The sequence below is a fragment of the Sinocyclocheilus grahami genome, unplaced genomic scaffold (assembly GCF_001515645.1).
Source record: "Sinocyclocheilus grahami isolate Dianchi unplaced genomic scaffold, SAMN03320097.WGS_v1.1 scaffold506.1, whole genome shotgun sequence".
Taxonomy (NCBI): domain Eukaryota; kingdom Metazoa; phylum Chordata; class Actinopteri; order Cypriniformes; family Cyprinidae; genus Sinocyclocheilus; species Sinocyclocheilus grahami.
The window spans coordinates 386,102-409,687 of record NW_015505685.1 but is presented as its reverse complement, the minus strand read 5'-3'; the positions used below and the strand labels follow the sequence as shown (position 1 = coordinate 409,687).

General features: G+C 36.6%; 2 protein-coding genes across 2 annotated transcripts in view; one reads left to right on the top strand and one right to left on the bottom strand.

The window, feature by feature from the left end:
- The window catches only part of LOC107554555 (rhombotin-2-like), a 3,663-nt gene extending 2,698 nt beyond the window's left edge, over window positions 1–965 (bottom strand). The window contains exon 1 of the mRNA XM_016237104.1: window positions 340–965. Coding sequence (XP_016092590.1) covers window positions 340–380 — 41 coding nt within the window. The 5' untranslated portion in view covers window positions 381–965. The remainder of the gene's footprint in view (window positions 1–339) is intronic.
- A 6,965-nt stretch (window positions 966–7,930) lies between these two features.
- Window positions 7,931–23,586, top strand: part of LOC107554552 (caprin-1-like) — a gene marked incomplete at its 5' end in the record, with an annotated part of 18,811 nt that continues 3,155 nt past the window's right edge. The window contains 12 exons of the mRNA XM_016237102.1: window positions 7,931–8,018; window positions 9,349–9,498; window positions 9,570–9,619; window positions 19,435–19,518; window positions 21,313–21,474; window positions 21,551–21,659; window positions 21,761–21,822; window positions 21,932–22,042; window positions 22,178–22,321; window positions 22,538–22,691; window positions 22,884–23,087; window positions 23,194–23,300. Coding sequence (XP_016092588.1) covers window positions 7,931–8,018; window positions 9,349–9,498; window positions 9,570–9,619; window positions 19,435–19,518; window positions 21,313–21,474; window positions 21,551–21,659; window positions 21,761–21,822; window positions 21,932–22,042; window positions 22,178–22,321; window positions 22,538–22,691; window positions 22,884–23,087; window positions 23,194–23,300 — 1,425 coding nt within the window. The remainder of the gene's footprint in view (window positions 8,019–9,348; window positions 9,499–9,569; window positions 9,620–19,434; window positions 19,519–21,312; window positions 21,475–21,550; window positions 21,660–21,760; window positions 21,823–21,931; window positions 22,043–22,177; window positions 22,322–22,537; window positions 22,692–22,883; window positions 23,088–23,193; window positions 23,301–23,586) is intronic.

Here is a 23,586-nt window from a genome sequence, read left to right as displayed (position 1 = left end):
TTATTATTATTTTTTTTTAGGAAATACAGCGTTTCATTGGATTAGAGAGAAAATACATGCGCTTTACTAGTGAAAACGCGATCAAATGAGTTAAGGAGATTTTAAATGAGTCCAAATGTGATTCTTATAAATGTATAATCGTCTGATCACAATATTGGCAAAATTGTACTGTGACTTAAGACTACAGTTATTAACTTAAGACACTATACTGCGCAAACACTATAATAATAACCAATAGGCTACATAATATATTGCACTTTGTACTTGTTGTCTATATACAAACAAAAACAATAAACAAATGGAAACCCAAACAATCCTAGAAATGAACGTCTTACTTACTCGTTCATTTCCAGTGTTTTCCGTTCAATTGTGGATGCCATATTAAATATTGTTGAGGAATAATTCACTATTACATTTGATATGCGCACTTCCAGCCAAATATGTCCCACACTCGCCGTCTACGGTGCTGAAAGACCATCAACGTCCTGCTTAAATGAACTGCCTTCAGAGAAAAACGAGATGCACCTGCTTTGCTGCCTTCTTAGTGCACTGAAGATCAACAACCTATCGCACACATTAGGCTACGCTAAATCCCAAGTGCATCGACGTAGCTTCGTTGCATTCGATTTCTGTCTCCACGCATTTAATCCTCATCCTAGCCTATGTTGTTTCGGAATAATACGCGGTGACAGGCAGATGTCCCCCAACCGCGCTGTTTAATTACTCCAGGGCAACGGCCTGATAAATGTAGCGTTTGCGTCAAGCTTGGTTTCTCCTCTGTGCTGCATTTTGTGCTGCAAGTCTCTACAGCACTGTCCCGTAGGGCTGCTGTCTGTGGTCCCGTTATTATAGGGTAGCAGGTATTTTTAAATGGCCCTGCCCCCTCAGTTTCTGCTTTCTTTTCCGACTTCCTGCTCAAGACCGCTCGACAATGAGAGGAAATAGCGCTCCTACATGCGCTCGAGTCAGACTGGTGACTACCAGTCAATTATAAACCCGTCGGCTCGTGACTGGAGGGGTCACGAGCTCAAACAGACAGCCTCCTTCTCAAATACCTGTGATCATCCATCAAAGAGGTTTAGGAAAAAGCTGCAAACACGTATAATTAACAATGCGTTAATGTTTATGAAAAGGACACAGCTGCAACATTATAAGGGGGACCTGGGCTCTTGTCACAAGGGTTGTTGCCCGTCAGTAATTATGTAAGTCAGATGTAAACTAGTATTCTAATGCTACTTAGTTTACATCTATTCTAATTTTTATAATAAATTCTTTAATTTATATAATTGCATTATTAAAATTGTTATATAATTTTATAATAGTTTCTATAATTTATTTTATATATTTGATTAAATTTAATTTAGCTGAAAAGCTTGTAGGCTGTTTAAAAATGTTTTTGTCCTGGGCAATAATGTAGACATTCAAAAGATTATGTATGAGTCGGCACATACAGCTGCCTTTCGAGAATACCCTAATACAGGGGTTTCAAACTGGGAACACAAGAGAGTGCTGGGGGTGTTTAGAGAAAAACAGTGTTAAAAAATAAATGTATTATACATTTAAAAATAAATATATGATTTATTATATAATAAATATAAATAAATAATAAAAACAATAAAACGAAAACGAACCAATGCAATGAGATTAAAATAAAAATGTGTTATAAATAAATGGATGGATGAAAAAATAACAAAATAGATTATGCATGAATGAATTATAAAAGAGAATAAATAAATAAATAAAACAAAGAAATAAATAATACAGTACAGTGCTAGCGAGTAGGAAAAAACTTGCAATGTAATCAAAAATTTTCCAAATAATATTTAACACATTTTCATAATATTTACTTTTCATAGTATAAATTGGGCCTTCATACATAAAAATGTATAGCTGTCTTTTATATTTTATGATGGGGGTCACTCGCATGAGGATAATCATCTATAGGGGTCTGTGGCATCTAGAAGATCGAAAACCTGTGCCCTAATTCACAATGTTCATGTACTGTTAAAGGCATAATCATATGAAAACACATTCATCTGTAATTGCAACGCACCTAACAAACAAAGCAAATGGCTCTTTCCGAACCGTTTTCTCCTGATCTATCTCCTCACACTCATCTCTGCTTTATGTCGTTGGGGAAAACGCCTCTTATCTCCTGCCAGAGTAGCTCGGGTATAGTGTCAGCAGCATACTGCGCCAGGAGATAAAACACCCTGCACAACACTGACATCATCAATGCTTGGGGTCTTCAGTGGCAGCATCTCAGCCAAATGTTGGCTGTGCCAATCTGGCCCTAACCCTGTGAGGTCAATGATCGCCCTTCAGCTACAATTTGACTGTTTTACTATTCTGACTCGAAAAACTACATTTCATCCTAACAAATGTAAAGGTTTGTTGAGAGTAGGAACAATTTTTCTTTCATTTTCCCCCTTTTTTGTTTCCCTTTTTCATTCACTTTTGTTCATTATAAATTTAATTCGCAAAATATAAAATCCCATATATTAATATTTTTGTGAAAACCATGGTATCAAAATATTTTAAATAAATAGCAGAAAAAAATTAATTTATTCTGCGAGGACGCATCAAATTTGATCAAAAGTGACAGTAAAGACATTTATAATGTTACAAAAGATGTCTATTTCAAATAAATGCTCTTCATCGAACTTTCTATTCATCAAAGAATCCCAAATAAAAAAAAAACGGATCACGGTTTCCACAAAAATATGAAGCAGCAAAAACTGTTGATAATATTAAGAACCATTATTAATAATTGAACACCAATAATAATTAATAACTGAGCACCAAAATAGGAATTAGAATGATTTCTTGAGGATGTGACACTGAAGACTGGAGGCTGCTGAAGATTCAACTATGCAATCACTGAAATAAATTACATTTTAAATTGTAATACTATTTCACAATATTACAGAAACAACATATTGTATTTTTTTGAATAAATAATTGCAGCCCTGGTGAGCACAGGAGACTTCTTTCAAAAACATTCAAAAATCTTAAGTACTTTAGAGAAACAGATTTCCCAAGAATGTAGATGATAACATAACTAACATTTACTTGTTTGCTTCGACAGTTTGTTTTTTAATAGCTGTTAAACTGTGTGCATAAGGCGTCCACCATTTCCTGTGGATTGGACACAGCAAACCCAGAGGATGTACAGGAAATGAGCACAGATGAACCTTGGCAGGGGGTGGTATGAGCCATGCTGACTTCCTACTCGTTTCACTTGATCACCCTGCTGGACTCTGATTGGTTGGATAACTCCAGATGGCCCCCCTTGATAGGAGAAGGGCTTTTGAGACAGCGCCTCGGAAACCACTGACTGTCAACTCATCTACTTGGCAGGAAAAGCTTTCTTAACTCTGGGTAGGTTTCCTTCATAAATAGGGATGTAGTAAACATATCATGGCTTACGATGTCTCTATGTTATTAGCTATTTTCTAAAAATGCGGAGTGTCATACATTCAAAAACATTCAGAGAAAATCTGAGAGCCACAGCAAGACAACATATAGTGCAAAATATTCTTTGAAATTTGAAGGAATTTCAGCAAAACTGAACTCGTCTATAGTTTCTGTAGAAAGAGAAACTGAAATAACATGTTCACAGAACTGAAATAAATTTAACACAAGCTAAATTGTTTTATACAAAATCCAAAAACAATTAACATAAAACAATAATTTTAGATTTGATTTTTTACATGTTTGTTTGTTTGTTTGTTTTTCATATATGACTATATCATGATTTGCTCCAAATTGTACATTTTATAGCATGAAATTATATATCAAAATAGCACAATAGTATACAATTTCAACTGTGAAATTGAAAAAATTGTACACAATATTTAGTCTATTTATTCAACATTTTAAAAGAAGGGAATAACTTATAAAAATTTTTTTTTACTGTTACATTAATTCTGGGTTGAATGTTTCAGGGATAAAGGTCAAAGGTCAAAAAATGGCTAATAAAGGCCTTAAAGGGATAGTTCACCCAAAAATGAAAATTATGTCATACCTTTAAAGCTTTTATTAGCCATTTTGACCTTTGGCCATTATCCCTAATATTTAACCCAGAATTAATGCAACAGGAGCACAGCAAAAAACGAATTTAAAAAAGGTTGAGTAAACGAATTCCCAGTTGTTGTGACAATATTGAAATAATCTAGCATTGATCTAATCATAAATGACTGATAATACTTTGCAAGCTTTAACCACATATTCAGGATTGAGAGTGAATTAGGAATCAGCCATAAAAAAAACCTGAATAATGTTTAACCAGCAATCTGAATAGGGGAGATTCGCCCCCTATGGTGGCCATGGTATTTTTTTTGCTTGAGGTTGAAAATATGATTTATTGTAAGTCCAGGCTTAATAGGAAATGTCATTTGATTGGCCTCATACTGGATGTGTTTTACTTGTTTACTTGTTTTAATTGAGCCTTTTGGCATACTGGAGAAGAAAACAATTTAAAAATGAAATAAATGCATACATACATATGTACGTACTTACGTTCTCATAGGGAAAGGTTATACATTTTATTTAGCTTTTACTGACATTAAAATAGTATATAATAGCATAAAATTTAAATTGTGATATGGACCACAAAACCAGTCATAAGTGTCCATTTTTTCGAAATTGAGGTTTATACATCATCTGAAAGCTGAATAAATACACTTTCCATTGATGTATGGTTTGTTAGTATATGATAATATTTGAAAATCTGGAATCTGAGGGTGCAAAATAATCTAAATATTGAGAAAATCGCCTTTAAAGTTGTCCAAATGAAGTTCTTAGCAATGTATAATAATACATAATAATAATGTATATTACTAATCAAAACTGAAGTTTTAATATATTTACGGTAGGAAATTTACAAAATATCTTCATGGAACATGATCTTTACTTAATATCCTAATGATTTTTGGCATAAAAGAAAAATCTATCATTTTGACCCATACAATGTATTTTTGGCTTTTGCTACAAATATACCTCAGCGATTAAAGACTGGTTTTGTGGTCCAGGATCACATATATGAATTTTTTTTTAATAAATATGTGATTTATTACAAGCAAATAACCCTGAGGTATACCAGAATTTACTCACTTACTTTGACATGAATTCCAAACCTACTGTGACAGTGTTAAAATAATGTAGCAGTTTATAATTAGGCTTAGTGTTATTAATAAATCACTTTTGATACTCCGCAAGGCTGTTAGCACATGGATTTAGAATTTAGAAATCAGCCACTGAAACGTCATACCGATTAAACAGAAATCTGAATATTAGGGTGGATCAGTCCCTTGGTGTCCTGGTCCTTTGGCTCTGCAAGGGTAGGCTGATTTATTGAAAGTCCAGACCTAATAGGAAATGCCATTGACTGATCATTTGCCATGGAACATGCTTTGACTCAATAACAAAAAACTGAAACATATCCTCTTACTGGATGTGTTTGACATGTTCTGTTTTAATTAGGACCTATAAGCTGCCTTTAGCCTACTGGAGAAGAGATCCATCACAGGCTGGGTAATCACAGTAAGGCGTATTTCCTGTAAGGAGAGAGCCTGGATGTGTTGTTGACTCTCTGATAGCAGCAATAGCCAGGCTACTGCTTCCTACATAATCTTAGCGTAAACTATTGTTGGCTCATTTTTGAGAAGCTTATGCGAACACCATTATTTGGACTAAGTAAAAACATTGTTGTGACTACAAGTTTGTAATTTGTTCATTGTAAACTTCAGATGATCAGTGATTAAAGTAGAAGCCATATTTGTGACACTGATAGATATATTAATGGACTGTTTAAGTTGAGGATTGCTGCTGCTGTTACTAAACACAACAGAGAGCGGAAATGAGTCACTCGTTGAAAGAAAGCTTCACTCTCCCATGAGATTTTGCTGTAATCAGTATTATTCCTGAAAGAAAACACCCTTTCAATAGAACATTGCTATCAAAGAGCAGAGCAACCATGTTAACTGCTTCCTGTATATGCCAAACAAAACCTCATGCAACTGCATTCACATAGTTTTTGAATAGTTGATGATTTTTACAGAAAGCTTTATTTTATATATCTATCTATATGAAATTATTTTTGCAATATCAACACTTCTTGAAGGAATAAAAAGCTTAATGATTGTGTGGGAAAAGTAAGGGATATATTTCGTTAAAACGATAATTCACTGGGCAAAAAAATAAAATGTCTCTGCCTTCATTTGGTTTCAAACCTGTTAAACTATTGTGGAACACAAAAGTGGATCTTAAGCAGAATGCTAGACAGACAGACAGTCATGATTTTTGTTTTCCACTAAGTGATTAGTGACTGCCATTTCTTTTAAAAGGGTCATATGATGGTGCTAAAAAGAACATTTATTTGGTGTAAAGTAAAAAAAAAAAACACAATTTTCCACATACTGTACATTATTGTTTCTCCTCTATGCCCCGCCTTTTTGAAACGCGTCGATTTTTACAAAGCTCATCTGTCTGAAAAAGCGAGGTGTGCTCTGATTGGCCAGCAATCCAGTGCGTTGTGATTAGCCGAATACCTCAAGTGTGTGACAGAAATGTTACGCCCCTCACCATACTGTTGATGCCGTGTCCCGGCCTGAGCCACGAGACAAAAACAATAAAACCCATTATAAACGAGGCATTTGTTGCATCCAGTGGGGACATAATTACTGATTATAATGACATATACTGTCTTTTTACGCGTTGCGTTGCATCGCGCCGCGTAAACATAAAACTCTGCATTTGTGATCGTGCATCGTCAACCACAAATGCTAACCGGATATCGTTCATAGTTTTAGCACATGCTAGCCGGTCAACTTTGGACGTTATTCCATTTCTCTTGACAAATGTATTTACATAATTACTTTCTTTTCGTTATTTACCTTCTCTATATAATTCGCGATTATATTTCTTGATTTTTGTGAGTTTCTAGGATCACTATTTGTTTCGCACGCACATGGAGATGGAGATAAAGCGAACATGGCGTCCTAAAACAGGTTCAGCATGCTAAAAAATGGGGAAACAGTCAGCGCAAAAATGCATTTAAATGAAAATGATAGTTAATGTTTTGGATGCTCTCAGGCTTGTGCTGATGTGGGTTTGTCGAGGTAAATGGGTCTTTTGTATCCTGCAGGTTTCTGAGCTTCGCCGGAGAAACTTTGAACTTGGTGACAGTGCAGCACATTGCTTTTATATTGGTTTATTTATTAGCTTAATGATTGTGTGGGAAAAGTAAGGGATATATTTCGTTAAAACGATAATTCACTGGGCAAAAAAATAAAATGTCTCTGCCTTCCTTTGGTTTCAAACCTGTTAAACTATTGTGGAACACAAAAGTGGATCTTAAGCAGAATGCTAGACAGACAGACAGTCATGATTTTTGTTTTCCACTAAGTGATTAGTGACTGCCATTTCTTTTAAAAGGGTCATATGATGGTGCTAAAAAGAACATTATTTGGTGTAAAGTAAAAAAAAAAAAACACAATTTTCCACATACTGTACATTATTGTTTCTCCTCTATGCCCCGCCTTTTTGAAACGCGTCGATTTTTACAAAGCTCATCTGTCTGAAAAAGCGAGGTGTGCTCTGATTGGCCAGCAATCCAGTGCGTTGTGATTAGCCGAATACCTCAAGTGTGTGACAGAAATGTTACGCCCCTCACCATACTGTTGATGCCGTGTCCCGGCCTGAGCCACGAGACAAAAACAATAAAACCCATTATAAACGAGGCATTTGTTGCATCCAGTGGGGACATAATTACTGATTATAATGACATATACTGTCTTTTTACGCGTTGCGTTGCATCGCGCCGCGTAAACATAAAACTCCCATCCATCCATCCATCCGTGTCTAACAAATTAAAAATTGTTTGCTTATCTTTTGGATTGTATATTCACAATGGGATGCTTTTATCTTACACAGGTTAACTGACCAGTATCAAGAAACATCACAGCACTTATGGGAACTTTTGGAGGGGAAGGACAAGCCTGTAGCAGGAACAACATGTATGTCAAATTGACTTTTTAAACTTCTTTTTAGGGTCTGATAGCTCATAACATCTATTTGTAAGAAGTTAAAAATGAAATTAATATTGGATTTTTATGAATTTTCGATGTGTATCAGCTTTTTCTGTTTTTTAAAAAGTAAAATTTTTCACCCCGTTTTCTTTTTCTTTTTTTTTCCTTTTTAAATATCAACAAGCATTCAACTGTACTGGAAACTATTTCCACATGATCCAATTATGTTTCTGTGCGTGTTGGTACAAGGAGATTTATATGAGCATTTTCAGGAAAAATCATGTAATGTCTTTTGAAAGCTTGCATTGTTTAATTAAAGAAAACCTTTATGGCAATTATAGAATGTTGCATAAATTGGTCGGCATCATTCTTGAGTGTTTACCAAAGCAAGACATAGATATGGGCAAAGGTGGCATATACTGCAGCATTCCGTCATGATGCATGTGCTGACTCAGCAGTGGGTGGAGTGGCATGATCCATATCCCCTGTCTTCTGTATCCATGTGATTCTGCAGCTGTGTGCTAGGGAAACTCCCCAAGGACACTGACTGTGAAAGATCACTTGATCAATGTGGGGGATCCATAGGTCATGCTAGCGCCATGTTAACTTTAATGGCCAGTTAAAAGGCACATTAAAATACTTCTAATATATTCACAGGATTGCTTAATTTGAACGAGTGTAAAAATATCATAAAAAATCTTATCACCTACAGTAGCCCTGCATTAGAAAGCTTCCAGCCTCTAGCACTTTTCTTCAGTGGTATTCTGTGGCAGATCATGTGGCTCATGGCATATAAATACATCCGTTTGCTATGTACCAGCTGGGCTTGCAGTATGCAGTGTGATGGTCCTCTATAATCGTTTAAGCTTTTCAGTATTTAAAAAAAAATTTTTTTAGAGTCCGTTTGTTTGTAATTACTTTTTATTCTGCGTGGATGCATTAAATTGATGGAAATTGACAGTAAAAACACTTGTTACATAAGACTTATATATTTTTATGTGTTGTATTTTAATGTTATTTAGACAATCCGGAATTCTTTTTAACATGGTTTCCAAAGAAAGAAAAAATAAACATTAAGCAACATGACTGTTTTTAACATTAATAATAACAAATCTTTCTTGAGCACCATCAACCTATTAGAAAGATTTTTGAATGCTCATGTAACACTGAAGACTGTTCAGTTTTGCATCACCGGAATAAGTTACATTTTAAAATTGTAATATTTAACTTACTGCATTTTTCATCAAATGAATGCATCCTTGGTGAGCATCTTACTGATCCTAAACATTTGAACAGGAGTGTACATGCTTGTTTTCAGATAAAGCACTGAATGAGATGTTGGAGCGAGTTTTGCAGAGCGGCTACTTTGACAGAGTGCAGTCTCATCAGAATGGAGTTTGCACCGAGGAAGAGGAGCAGACAGCTGCAGTGGAAGTGTCTGAAGCAGAGGAGCACCCTCCCGACACAGGTAAAACACTTTCATTTCACATTGCTCAATCGAGTTACTGTCATTCTGAAACTGCTTATGTCTCCTAACAGAGGGTGAAATGACAGAGTGTGCAGAACCTGTTGCAATTGAGGTGACACAGGTGAGACAAGTTGGTTAAATGCACTTTGTAAAATGCAAGATTAACGGGTCATGAAACCATAGACTACTTTTTCTGAGATTTTAGCAGAGGTGTTTGTGTTGCACATCATAGAAGACAATGTTAGCATTTGATAGTTCTAACTGATGGAGAAAACTGGCTAATTTTAACAGGGCTCGACGCTTTTCTTTTTAGGAGCACTTGTGCTCCTAACTTAAAAAATTTAGGAGCACGTTCAAAATTTTAGGAGCACCTTCTAATCAATAATCCAAAATGTTATCAAAAAGTAGCCTTCCCATTACGAGGTAATATTTGACTCCTCTAACTTTATTAAAAGTATGTCATCTTTTGTCAAATTCTTAAATTATATTTTATAAGCTTAACAACAGAATAAGAGTAGAATAAGAAACAAGTTAAAAATCAAATGAAATCAGTATTAACAAAAATAATTTGTAGAGGTGGCACAGAAGAACACAAAAGTGTTGTTTGATGTACTTTCAGACATTTAATGAGGCTCAGAAGTGGAATGAGTGCAATTAAATCCATAAATCCATGATGATATTAATGTTTTAAATATAAAATTTTGAATATAGAAATATTAAATGATTTAAATAACTGAAAAGATACTTTAAAAATGAAACTAAAACTGCCAGCAGGTGGCGGCAAGTCACTGATTTTTATCACTGAATCATTCATTCAATTGATTCATTCGAACGGCTTATTCATTCAAGAGTGACTGTCTTTATGAATGGGTAATCATGAATCACTGACTCACTAGATTCGTTTAAAAAAACTGTTCGTTCATAAACGAAACACCGCTGTGTTTGAATGGAGATGCGCAGCGGCTGAGCTGTGACTTTGTTTTTAAACTATTTTCGAAATATTTCGAAATACAACGAAATAGAGCAAAATCAGACAATAGTGTTATAGTCAGACAATGTAAGTAACTTAAAATTAACTTCTTGTTTATTGAATTGTATTGTATTAAATCAGTTATCACATTTACAAACTCCCTTAAAAATCATTCAAAGCTGTCACTCATCATCTTAGTTCATCGCGAGCTCACATTTATAATCAACGAAGCTCTCTACACTGTGTGATGAATCTCTTATTTACACCCTGTCTACACTTTGCTTATGAAGGATTGGTGAGATATGTCTGATACATTACTCGACGCTGCAAAAACACGTAGAAAGCTTTGAAGCTTCCCTGAGCGCAATCACAAGTATGATGATGATCGGGTCAGTCGCACTGGTGCTCCTAAAATAAATTTCATAGTCGCACGCAGTAGTTTTCAGTCGCAAATGCGACTGAAATGGTCGCACTGTCGAGCCCTGTTTTAAGCTTTTTTTGCACTATTTTCATCTGCCGGGTTTAAAATCTACATCGTGTTGACATTCACAATTTCACAATTTGTGACGTGGCAATGGACTAATAGTACATCAAGCATCGGTGTCTTAAATTATTCATGAGACTGTGTTCTTATCCTATGAGAAGACGCTTTGCTTAATTATTCACAACAGCATGTGTTGATTTGCTATGACAGACGCTTCAGACTGCGAGATTGAAGGAGAGTGTTTGTTTTTGCTTTGCAGGGACGTGCAGAGAGTTCCTCAGGGGCAGGGGCTCAAATGTAAAATGGGGGCAATTAAAAAAAAATAAAAATTCCAACGTTTGGTTACATTACTATTTTATCTTTTTGCAAGTCACTTATGGTCATCAAGCCTGCATTAATTTGATAAATTTTTATATACTTTAAAATGCATTTTATGGAATGTTGATTTTATTATCAATGTTGGAAACATGTGATAATTTTTTCAGGATTCTTTGATGAATAAAAAGTTCAAAAAGGACAGCATTTATTTAAAATATAACTTTTGTAACAATATACACTACCCTTCAAAATAGGGATGTCAATGATTAATCGATGATCGATTAATGGTCGATAAGAGATGCTATCGATGGTCGATTAAGCAGTTTAGTTTTGGGCTGCGTGCGGCTCATGCGCAAAACACGTGCGAGCTGCTGTGCAGTGACGGTATATAAATGCATCATCATTCATTCATGTACTAATTAAGCTTTTAATGCAATTTTAAACTTTAAAAGTACATTAAAATAAAAACACAACACAAAGTTCTTCAACATGGAATGCAATAGAAATGTAGTAACCAAGCCATTTCCCCAGATAATTGTTTCATATTTGAAACAATTAGGTGAAGGTTGCAGGGCTGCGGGACACTGTGAGGGAAGGATTCATTCCTACAACTTATTAATTTGTGGCCACTGTCAATGTTTTTTTAATTTTGTTCTTAAAAATAACCCATGATTTAACTAAAATGAGAGAACAAATTAATACATCGAACAAATTCTTAATTCATGGCCATGAAATCTTTCATTTCCCTTCCGCATGTTTACCACAGTAAGAAATGCGAAAACAGTGATTAAAAAGTGAATGACAATAAAATAAACCTGCAAAAGTAGAGGGTTAGACGGTGAGGATTTAGGAAAAGAAACAATGCCTAAATTTGTGGAAATTCGTGACCAAGAACAAAGCCGCATAAATGTAGGCTATATGGGCTCGAACGGCATCCAAAAGCATGGTCGCGATGTAACATTTTCCAGCTAACCAAATATACCGCACTTGTCATAATCAGAGCTTATAATTTGTAAATAAATAATTGCTGGATTAAAAACAGCAATTAAACGGGCGCTGTGACTGACACTGACTATACATTTTCCCGGAGCATTCAATGCTGTCACTAAACAGTGATGCCACAACTATAAGAGCATCGTTCACAAGTTTCTACATGACCTAACTAGCTTAGGGCACAGCTTTTCAAGCCCTGGGACAAAATAAGATGCTTTAAGGAAAATGTATAGCCTATGGAAGTAATAGGCCTAAAATAAAAATAACAATGTTTTCATAAAAAAAAAAAAGCGAAATATATCTGACTTAAATAATTAAGCTAACAGATTTAAAACAGAAGTGTGGCGCGGCGCTCCATAAACAAGTTCACAGAAAGGATGACAACGCGCATCCTGTTTGTTTGCTTTATTTTGCAAAAGCACAAATCTTGTTTTTATTGCGAGTGTGCAAAAATAAAAGTAAACACTTTTGCGGATTATATCTTACTCCAAAAATATATATAGAGTTTTTTTTATGTTTCAGCTGTTCGATTGCACCGTCACCTCACGCGCACACACCCCACATATTCTAGCACTTCAAACTTACATCGCAGTCTGTTCATTATCAAAATAAAAGTCAACCAAACATATAAAAGCTTACACTGGTCAGTTTAAATAGACCGTAGTACCGGTCCACTCTGCTGTTATGCCAAGGACTTTTTTTGCTCCTGTGAAGAGGATGATCTTTTCCATCTATATGCGAATGCGTGTAAAGTACAAGCCTAGTTTACATTATAAATAATAGTTTAACATTCAAATACATTGCGAATATGGAAACATTTGGATTTGTGCCGAATGAGACGCGAGTAATAGCCTCCAAATACATCTGGCCAAACCCGCGCTCGGTCCATCTCGTATGCACGCAAGCATGCACTGTCACAATCTAATGCACTGTAAATGCCGACATTTTCCGGAACGGGATCCAGCAGGATCAAATTAAGTACTGGTCATGATACTCACATAAAAATGTTTCATGTTAGCAACAGTGTGTTTTGCTGCAGCAGCGCCGATGGAAGCGGTTCACTGACTGCACAGCCACACGCACCAGTTACGTTTGGGATAATTTTCTTTTAAATGCCATAATGTCAGTTGAAAACATTGCAATTGTTTTTTAAAATACAATAACGAGCACCACGAAACCATTTAAAGAGGCGCGTTCAGCGGTCTCCGTGTCGGGATAGGAAACAGTCAACAAAGTAAAATGATCTCAAATGGACTCTCTTCATTTTATCAAATGATCATAATCACATCTATTCATTTTACAATCCTGCTACTAGCATTTTATTCCGACTAAAACCCATTTAATTCGGGTGAGAAAGCAGTTTTTTTTTTTTGAGTGGCTTTTGCATGTCATGTCGGTGACTGTGTGCTGCTGCAATAGACGCATTTTGCGGCATTAAAGTTAACGATTAATCGATTAATTGATCGTTAATTTAAACGATGTTCGATCATGGAAATTATCGAAAATTGACATCCCTAGTTCGAAAGCTTGAGGTCAGTATTATTTTTTTTGTTTGAAAGAAATTAGTTTTTATTCAGCAAGGATTTGTTAAATTAATAGAAACCGTGATAGAGATGTTTTCTAACAATATAAATCTTTACTATTTTGAACAAATGCTGTTCTTTTTAACTTTTTATTCAACCCCAAAAAAGTATCACAGGTTACAAAAAAATTAAGCAGCACAACTGTTTCAAACATTGATAATAAATCAGCATATTAGAATGAGTTTTGAAGGATCATGCGCTGAAGACTGGAGTAGGCTAATGATGCTGAAAATTCAGCTTTGCATCAGAAATAAATGATATTTTAAAGTGTATTTCAAAAACATTCTTTTAAATTGTAATAATAGTTCACAATATTATTCTTTTTTTATTTTTTTTTTGATAAAATAAATGCAGGCTTAATGAGCATAAGATGCATTCATAATGCTGCATAATTATCAAAAATGGTAATATAATAAAGTCCTTTCACATCACCATTTCGCTAGCCTACACTTCAAATAATAGGCCTGTAGGTGGCACTTGGGCTTCATTAACTATGATAGTTTCATGAAATGGTAAACGGTGTAGCCTATCATAAATATCAGTGAATTGAATACTGATTACCATTATTGCAACTTTTGGCGCTGCACGGTTTTGTGCAGTCCTTTTGTAGTCATTTAGCATCCATTTTCTCAGCGATGTAATTTGATTTATAAAATGAGACGCACCGCAGATCCAGATCACTCCACAAATAAGCTTGTCTGTCCCATGTCATTTTTCAACCGATTTATGTATAAGAACAGAAAATGACAGCTCTACTTCACATTATTGTCCAATGAAATTTGAACTTGTGCCAGATCATGATTGGTTGGTGTATTTTAGGCGTGACAAACGGGCATTGATGAATTATGTAATATTCTAAAATATACAGTCGTGGTCAGAATTATTGGCACCCTTGGTAAATATGATCAAAGAAGGCTGTGAAAATAAATCTGCTTTAATCATTTTGATCTTTTATTTAAAAAAATTCACAAGTATCTAACCTTTCATTGAACTAAAACAATTGAAAATGGGGGAAAATCTCATTATAAAATGTTTTTTTCTCAAATACACGTTGGACACAATTATTGGCACCCCTAGAAATTATTACGAGTAAAATATCTGTGAAGTATATTCCCATTCATATTTACAATTTTGAGCATACCAGGGTGATTATGAACATGAAATTATCCAGCCATGGCTTCCTGTTTCACAGGAATATAAATAGGAGGGAAAACAAAGGCCAAATTCCCTTAATCATCCATCACAATGAGAAGAACCAAATAATATATTTCTGATGTGCAGCAAAAGATAATTGAGCTTCACAAATTAGAAAGTGACTTTAAGAAAAGAGCTAGAGCAGTCAAAATTCCCATTTCCACCATCAGGGCAATAATTAAGAATTTCCAATCAACAGAAAATGCTACAAATCTGCCTGGAAGAGGAGGTGTGTCTATATCGTCCTAATGCACGGTGAGAAGGAGAGTTTGAGTGGCTAAAGACTCTCCAAGGACCACAGCTGGAGAATTGCAGAAAATAGTTGTTTCAGGGTCAGAAAACCTTTAAAAAAAAAAAAAAAAAATCAAACAGCACCTATACCGCATGTGTTGTTTGGGAGGGTTTCAAGAAAAAAAATCAAGAAGAGAATATGCGCTCATCCAAAAACAATCCCCAGCATATTCTGTTGTCAGACACGACTGGATCTTCAAATGGGACTGGCTTCTATGGTCAGATGTACAGGTGCATCTCAATAAATTAGAATGTCGTGGAAAAGTTCATTTATTTCAGTAATTCAACTCAAATTGTGAAACTCGTGTATTAAATAAATTCAATGCACACAGACTGGTTCTTTTAATTGTGATGATTTTGGCTCACATTTAACAAACCCACCAATTCACTATCTCAACAAATTAGAATATGGTGACATGCTAATCAACTCAAAACACCTATAAAGGTTTCCTGAGCCTTCAAAATGGTCTCTCAGTTTGGTTCACTAGGCTACACAATCATGGGGAAGACTGCTGATCTGACAGTTGTCCAGAAGACAATCATTGACACCCTTCACAAGGAGGGTAAGCCACAAACATTCATTGCCAAAGAAGCTGGCTGTTCACAGAGTGCTGTATCCAAGCATGTTAACAGAAAGTTGAGTGGAAGGAAAAAGTGTGGAAGAAAAAGATGCACAACCAACCGAGAGAACCGCAGCCTTATGAGGATTGTCAAGCAAAATCGATTCAAGAATTTGTGTGAACTTCACAAGGACTGGACTGAGGCACCAAAAGTTGGTTAAATGACCATGGTGTTGGTGTGCTTGACTGGCCAGCAAACTCACCAGACCTGAACCCCATAGAGAATCTATGTGGTATTGTCAAGAGGAAAATGAGAAACAAGAGACCTAAAAATGCAGATGAGCTGAAGGCCACTGTCAAAGAAACCTGAGCTTCCATACCACCTCAGCAGTGCCACAAACTGATCACCTCCATGCCACGCCGAATTGAGGCAGTAATTAAAGCAAATGGAGCCCCTACAAAGTATTGAGTACATGTACAGTAAATGAACATACTTTCCAGAAGGCCAACAATTCACAAAATGTTTTTTTTTTATTGGTCTTATGAAGTATTCTAATTTGTTGAGATAGTGAATTGGTGGGTTTTTGTTAAATGTGAGCCAAAATCATCACAATTAAAAGAACAAAAGACTTAAACTACTTCAGTCTGTGTGCATTGAATTTATTTAATACACAAGTTTCACAATTTGAGTTGAATTACTGAAATAAATGAACTTTTCCACGACATTCTAATTTGAGATGCACCTGTAACTAAAATATTAGCTTTTTAGCAACAAACACTCAAGATGAGTTGAGTGATGGTTTGGTGCACACAGGGATAAAAAGTATCCCATGTGTACAATGAAATATACTGTTGTATTTTTAATGTTGTGGGCCTATATTTCTACTGGAGGTCCTGGTCATCTTGTTTAGATACATGACTTCTTTGATTCTACCAAATACCAACAGAAAAAAAAATCAAAAAGTGACTGACTCTGTTAGAAATCTTATAAATGGGCCATGTTCGGATCTTCCAACCGGACAATAATCCAAAAACAAACCTTAAAAACAACACAAAAATGGGCCACTGGGCACAAAACCCAAGCTTCTGCTATGGCCATTCCAGTCCTCTGACCTGAACCCTATAGAAAATGAGTGTGGTGAACTGAAGAGGAGAAGCACCATCGTGGAGCTGGGAATCTGAAGGGTCTGGAGAGATTCTGGATGAAGGAATGGTCTCTGATCTCTTGTCAGGTGCTCTCATCAGGCATTATAGGAGAAAACTCAGAGCTGTTATTATGCCAAATGGAGGTTTTAAAAAGCATTGAATAAAAGGGTGCCTTTAATTGTGTCCAATGTGTATTAGCGAAAAATGTCCTAATGATATTTCTGTCCATTTTAAATTCTTATTCTCCAATGAAAGGTTAGATTTATGTGAATTTTTTTAAATAAAAGATCAAAATGATTTATTTTCACAGCCGCCTTTGATCATATTTTCCAAGGGTGCCAATAATTCTGACCACAACTGTATAATAGGCTATTTGGATTTTTAATTAAAACATTGACACCGACACACTAGCTTTGATTATTTATGGAAAAAAAGTTTAAAATATTGTTTGGTTCATTTTTTTCCTTCTGTCGACCCACTCACTGAAAGAACCATATATGGCTTGAGAGTCTAGGTTTCCAAACAGACTGTGGAATATCAGTCAGTCAAGCAAAACACAAGCAACCCATAGCAACGCCTCAGATCGACTGATGTGTAAAAATAAACAGGAATTTTCCGACTTGTAAATGATTATTTTCTGTTTTGTACACATTGTCATGTTAATTAAAATGCATTTTGTTTTATTGACCACTATCATTGCTATTTGTCTGAGAGGGGCACTTTTGAATAAAGGGCAGGGGCTTGAGCCCCCAAATCCCCCCCTTCTGCACATGCCTGTTGCTTTGTAATAAGAGTTCGGCACAAACGCGATTCATTCACTTAGTGAGTGTAACCGTTTTTACAGCTCCGTGACACAACCCGTCAAAAGGCTTATATTAACGCCGCAGGATAAGCCTAAAGTTATCAGAGGTGCAACAGCGCGTTCATATAGATCAGGGATCCTCAAATCTGGCCCACGAGATCCACTTTCCTGCAGAGTTTAGCTCTTACCCTAATCAAACACACCTGAGCATGCTAATCAATGTCTTCAGGATCATTAGAAAATCACAGGTAGGTGAGTTTGATCAGGGTTGGAGCTAAACTCTGCAGCGCACTGGCCCTCCAGGGCAAGATTTGAGGAACCCTGATATAGATGTTTCCGATGCAGAGTGCAAATGGCTGTGCATTTATTTGTGTTTTTAACTCTATGGGAGCGGAATGAAACCGTCTGAAACCGAAGCTGTCTGTCTTCCCTCAGCTCCTCAGCGCACCACGCCCACTTTTTTTAGCGTTTTTTAAAAACTGCATTGAGAACTAACCAGTGCTGAAACGGGGTTTCATGACCCTTTAAGGGGGTCACATGAAAAAGGAGCACTATGAAAATGTGCAATAATTTTCAGAACTCAAAACTTCCTCCCCTATCCAAAAAAAAAATCTTTTTAAACTACACTACACAAAATGCAAAAAATTCGATCTAATTTTCACGTACAATTTGTAAACAATTTACAATTTGTAAAAAAGCTGACTAGCTAAATGCAAATTCAGCCTCTGACAGAAGGTGGCGCTTATAGAAAAGTAGAAATACCCCTGTTAGCATGCTACATAAAGTGCTGCGCAACTTTGTTTCTTTTCACGGAGAAGAAAGGAAATCAAACAGTATTGCTTTTTTAATGTTTTCTTATAATTATTCTTACTGAATGGGAGTCAGTGGCAGCCCTATGAAGGGAACATATAGGAAAATTATGAAATTTGGCACACTTGTAGTGATGGTCATGAATGGTGATCTGACCAACTTTGGAGTCTCTAGGACTAACTCTATAGTGCCACCAGCAGTTTAAAAATTCAACATTTAAATGATTATAACATTTGAACCCTTTGTTCTACAAAAATGAAACTTGCTCTCCTCATGCCGATCACATTCAATAGCTAACATTAAGACTCAGCCCATTACAGTAGTGGCCATTTTGAGAAGCATTTTGTTTTTTTTCGCTACTCCTCCCTAATAATTTGTCTAATTCTTACGAAAATGTGCATATATGATCTTTGGTCTGAGCCGCACAGAAATGTCTGAACAGATTTTTGTTATTCATTCGCATTTGGCTTTGTCTGACAGCTATTCAGGCATTTGTTTTGAAATATTTATCGCACCAATAAAATTAAAATGTTTATTGCACCAAACATTCGTCTTTGTGTGAACAGACCCTATTCATGTCCCAGGTAATGTGCCCTGCCCATTGGGATTATTACTTAGGATGGTTGTGAAAAGTGAAGTACAGCTGTTTTTGGCGCAAAACATTTTACGTAAGTTGACTTCAGGGACATAATGAATGCGTATAAACCCTATAATTGTATGATCTTGCTGAGGGTTAAATTTCCTCTTGATTACCAATCATTTTCTTTTGTAATTTTTTTCTCCAGTTTTTAAATAGGCAGTTTGTTTTGGAGAGCATATACAGTACAGGCGATAAGGAACAAAGCGAGGAATGGAGTGTGGAGACGGAGGTAAGCTGCTCTAGAAATTGTATTGTTTGTGTTGGTGCTGGGGCTGTTTTAGAGTTTTATTCCTCCAACAGAGAATTTAATTCCTCCACGGGTCCTTCCATGAATGGGAAGCTCAGTAGGCCCTAATATGTTTTTCATTCAATATTTGCTCATTCTGAAATGTATATACGTATGTGTATATGTATATATGTACAAATGTATGTACTCTGTAAATGTATTTTGTCACATATTGCATGTAGTAAAAGTAGGATTCCTTATAATAGCTTGTTTTTGCAGTCAGGACTTTGGAGACTCCAAAAAGCCACTAAAATATCTCTTTGCCTCCCTTGTGGTTAATAAAAGTAACTTTTGAAAGGAAAATGCTGGATGAATTATTATTATTATTTTTTTTTCAGTGTTTGCTGCCGTCTAGTGGAATCAAATAAAATGTACAATAGGTAGCTGAAGCACCCAGGACCTGAGTTATACACTTTCAAATACAAGATTCAAAGAAAAAAGAACACGAGCACCTATTTTTGGTGTTTATTTTGATATTTTGAATACGTACAATAATATTTATTACATTTTACATTTGGTTTCATTTTCTAAAAGAATGGCATCGATATTTTGCATTTACTTCACTCATGTGGGTAAGGCACCAAACATTCTAAAAGAATGGCACCGATATTTTGCATTTACTTCACTCATGTGGGTAAGGCACCAAACATTCTAAAAGAATGGCACCGATATTTTGCATTTACTTCACTCATGTAGGCAAGGCACCAAACATTCTAAAAGAATGGCACCGATATTTGCATTTACTTCACTCATGTGGGTAAGGCACCAAACATTCTAAAAGAATGGCACCGATATTTTGCATTTACTTCACTCATGTGGGTAAGGGCATCTATTAGATTTAGGCCCCATCCACACGGAGACGCGTTTAGCTGTATACGCATACATTTTGCATCATATAGGCGTTTCGTCCACACGGATCCGGCGTTTTGGGAGAGTGAAACCGATATTTTTTGAAACCGGGTCCCAGAGTGGATAAATCTGAAAACGCAGCCCTTGCGTTTTCGTGTGGACAGCGAAGTTTATTTTCTGAAACGATGACATCATCAGCCCACGTCTCGCCCCTAGTCAGACACCGCTACGTCACGTAACAGCTACAAAAACATGAACAAACACTGAACGATTGTCTTTTTATTAACTAACATTAACACAGATTAATGTATTGCTCCATGTTCGTTTGTATACCATGCGCAAGGTTTATATGCATAGTCCAAGTCGTCTTCTCCGTTTTTAGTGTATCTCTGTGGCAGAATTACAGCACCACATGCTGGTCTGGCGTGTATACTACATCGTTTTGTGGTTTCGTGTGGACGCAGATATTTCTTGAGACGAGGGGAAAAAAAGATCGGATAGGGAAAGCTCTGGCTTCGTGTGGACGTAGCCTTAGATGTGGAAATCCACAAAAAACCCAAAGAGTTTAAGGGGTTAAAATCCCTTGCCCTCCTTTTGTACATTTTTTTTCTTTTTTTTTTCTTTTCTTTTCTTCTTTTTTTTTATGTGCTGGATTGAGTGTTCATGTATTAAGTTCATGCATTAACTACGATTATAAAATATTAATTAAAATGATTGTTAGAATTCCAGTATTTTGGGGGATAAATATAGATGTATGTTTTTGTGTATTTATTTTTATTTATTTTTAGTTTTAGCTTATTTTAAAGCTTGTCATCATGAGGTCTCTTGGAATTTTGCTCAGGCCACTGGATTAGTGTGTAATTCTAAAACCTATTGGATCTGTTACAGGTGGTTAACTCCATGCAGCCGGTTCAGACCGCTCCCACCCCTGTCATCCCAGAGCCCCATCCTCTGACCACAACTCCAACACCCCCTTCAGAACCTGTGGTTAGGCAGCAGGTGGTTCAGGATCTCATGGCACAGATGAAAGGACCATACAACTTCATGCAGGTGTTTTTTTTTTTTTTTTGCAGAGTTTTATTTGGCATATGTTTGTATGCATACTAAATGCTCTCTTCGTTTCCAGGACTCAATGCTTGATTTTGATGGACAGTCTCTTGATCCGGCGATTGTATTGGCACAACCTATGAAACCAGTGCCTATAATGGTAATGCCGCCAATGGTGTGTCAACCAGGTATGTTCATATTTCCACCACATGGTCATTCAGTTAGCTTTATGGGTTAAGCAGTTCAAATCACCCTAACCTTTCTGGGCTGTTGGTTTCTCTACCTACAGTTCACTCTGAGTCTCGTCTTGCCCAGCCTTCTGCTGTTGGCGTTCAGCCTGAACCCACACAAGTGAGTGTAGCCAACTTCTTCTGGATTGGAAACTGTCTGGAAAAGAAAGATGAGAGTATTGACTTTATATCTGTGTAAAGATAAGTGTGTGAATTTACTTTGTCTGCAGATCCCCCTGGTCTCTCCATCACCAGAAACCTTCTCCACACCGCCTCCGATATACCAGTCTCCTCACGCTGCTGATCCCCGACCACAGACAGACTCCATTGATCCTATTCAGGCAAGTTGTCAAGCACCCAATCCTTTCATGAATTCAACGAGTTCTCCAACTTATTTCTGTGAAGCTAGAATATGAGCTTTCTAATGTAACCAAAATTTTATTGCACAATATCAAAAAATTGCTTGTCCTCTGTAGGCCTCCATGCCCCTGACAGAGCAGCCGCCTCCATCTACAGTGCTCCCTCCTGCCTCCCAGACCCAGGTGATCCAGCCCGGATCCAAACCCTTGCACAGCAGTGGCATCAATGTCAATGCAGCCCCATTCCAGTCCATGCAAACGGTAAGATGCCTGAATGAAAATTACTAGGAACACTTTAAAAATCAGGAAGTCATCTATGTTCATCATTATATCTGGGATGGCATGAAGGTGTGTACAGGAGGAGAATTCTCATGTTAGAGTGAAGTATTCCTTTTACAACACACACACTTTGTATGTTGGATACTCTATGATCTAATATTACATGTTCACTTATCCTCAATCTGTTCTTCCTGACAGGTGTTCCACCTTAATGCGCCTGTCCCACCAGCTAATGATACGGACTCAATGAAGCAGGCCAGCCAATACCAGAATAGCTACAGCCTGGGTTTTAATAACCAGACGCAGCACCCCGTGGAGCATACAGACATGCCGCCAGAGCAGCTCCAATCTGGTGAGGAAAATCTTCAGAATCCCTCAGATCATATTTTAATACCCACAATATAATCATGTCTATGTAGTCAGAGCTTCTCAACATGTGGCTCGTAGGAGCAAGCAGCAGTGAAGCTAATAAAAACGTATATGATTTTCTAAGGCCTGCATAATGCTATTTGTTTAATTCAGCTTTTTATCCCCGTGTTAACAGTAGTTGGTGCCTTCCATTCTCTAGACCAGTCACTCCCTAACTCTACTGGTCCCCAGCCCATGTCCCAGCAGTCAGGTGGCCAGGGCAACGGGTTCAGCCACCAGACTCAGTCCTTCTACAACAGCAGAGGGATTTCTCGAGGAGGTCCTCGTAACTCACGTGGTATGATCAATGGCTACAGAGGAACAGCCAGTAGTTTCAGAGGTACAGAACGACGTTGTGTTTGGAGCAGTCGTAGGTGGTGATTTTCACTAGATGATCATTAAAGTAATTGATGGATGAATCATTCGAGTTTTTGAATTAATTTCAGGAGGATATGACGGTTATCGCCCAGCCTTCTCCAACTCTGCAAACTCTGGATACGGACAAACCCAATTCAGTATGCCGCGGGACTATTCCAACAGCAGCTATCAGCGGGTAAGTTCAACTTTTGATACTAGAGTGAGAATAATGAGCTTCTCTCTTTATTGTTTGAGCATTAGTCTCAACTAGTGTTGTCATGGTACCAAAATTTCTGTATTCGGTACCAATACCCCAGTGAAAATCCACGGTTCTTGGTACCAAAGCAAAACACAAAAACATGTTAATCAAAAAATTTGACTGTACTTTCATTTAATCCAAACTGTGTACATATTTAATTTTAAAGGGTTTTTAAAACCTTCTAGAGTTATTCAGCCAAGAATAACAACTAAGTTAGCTAAAA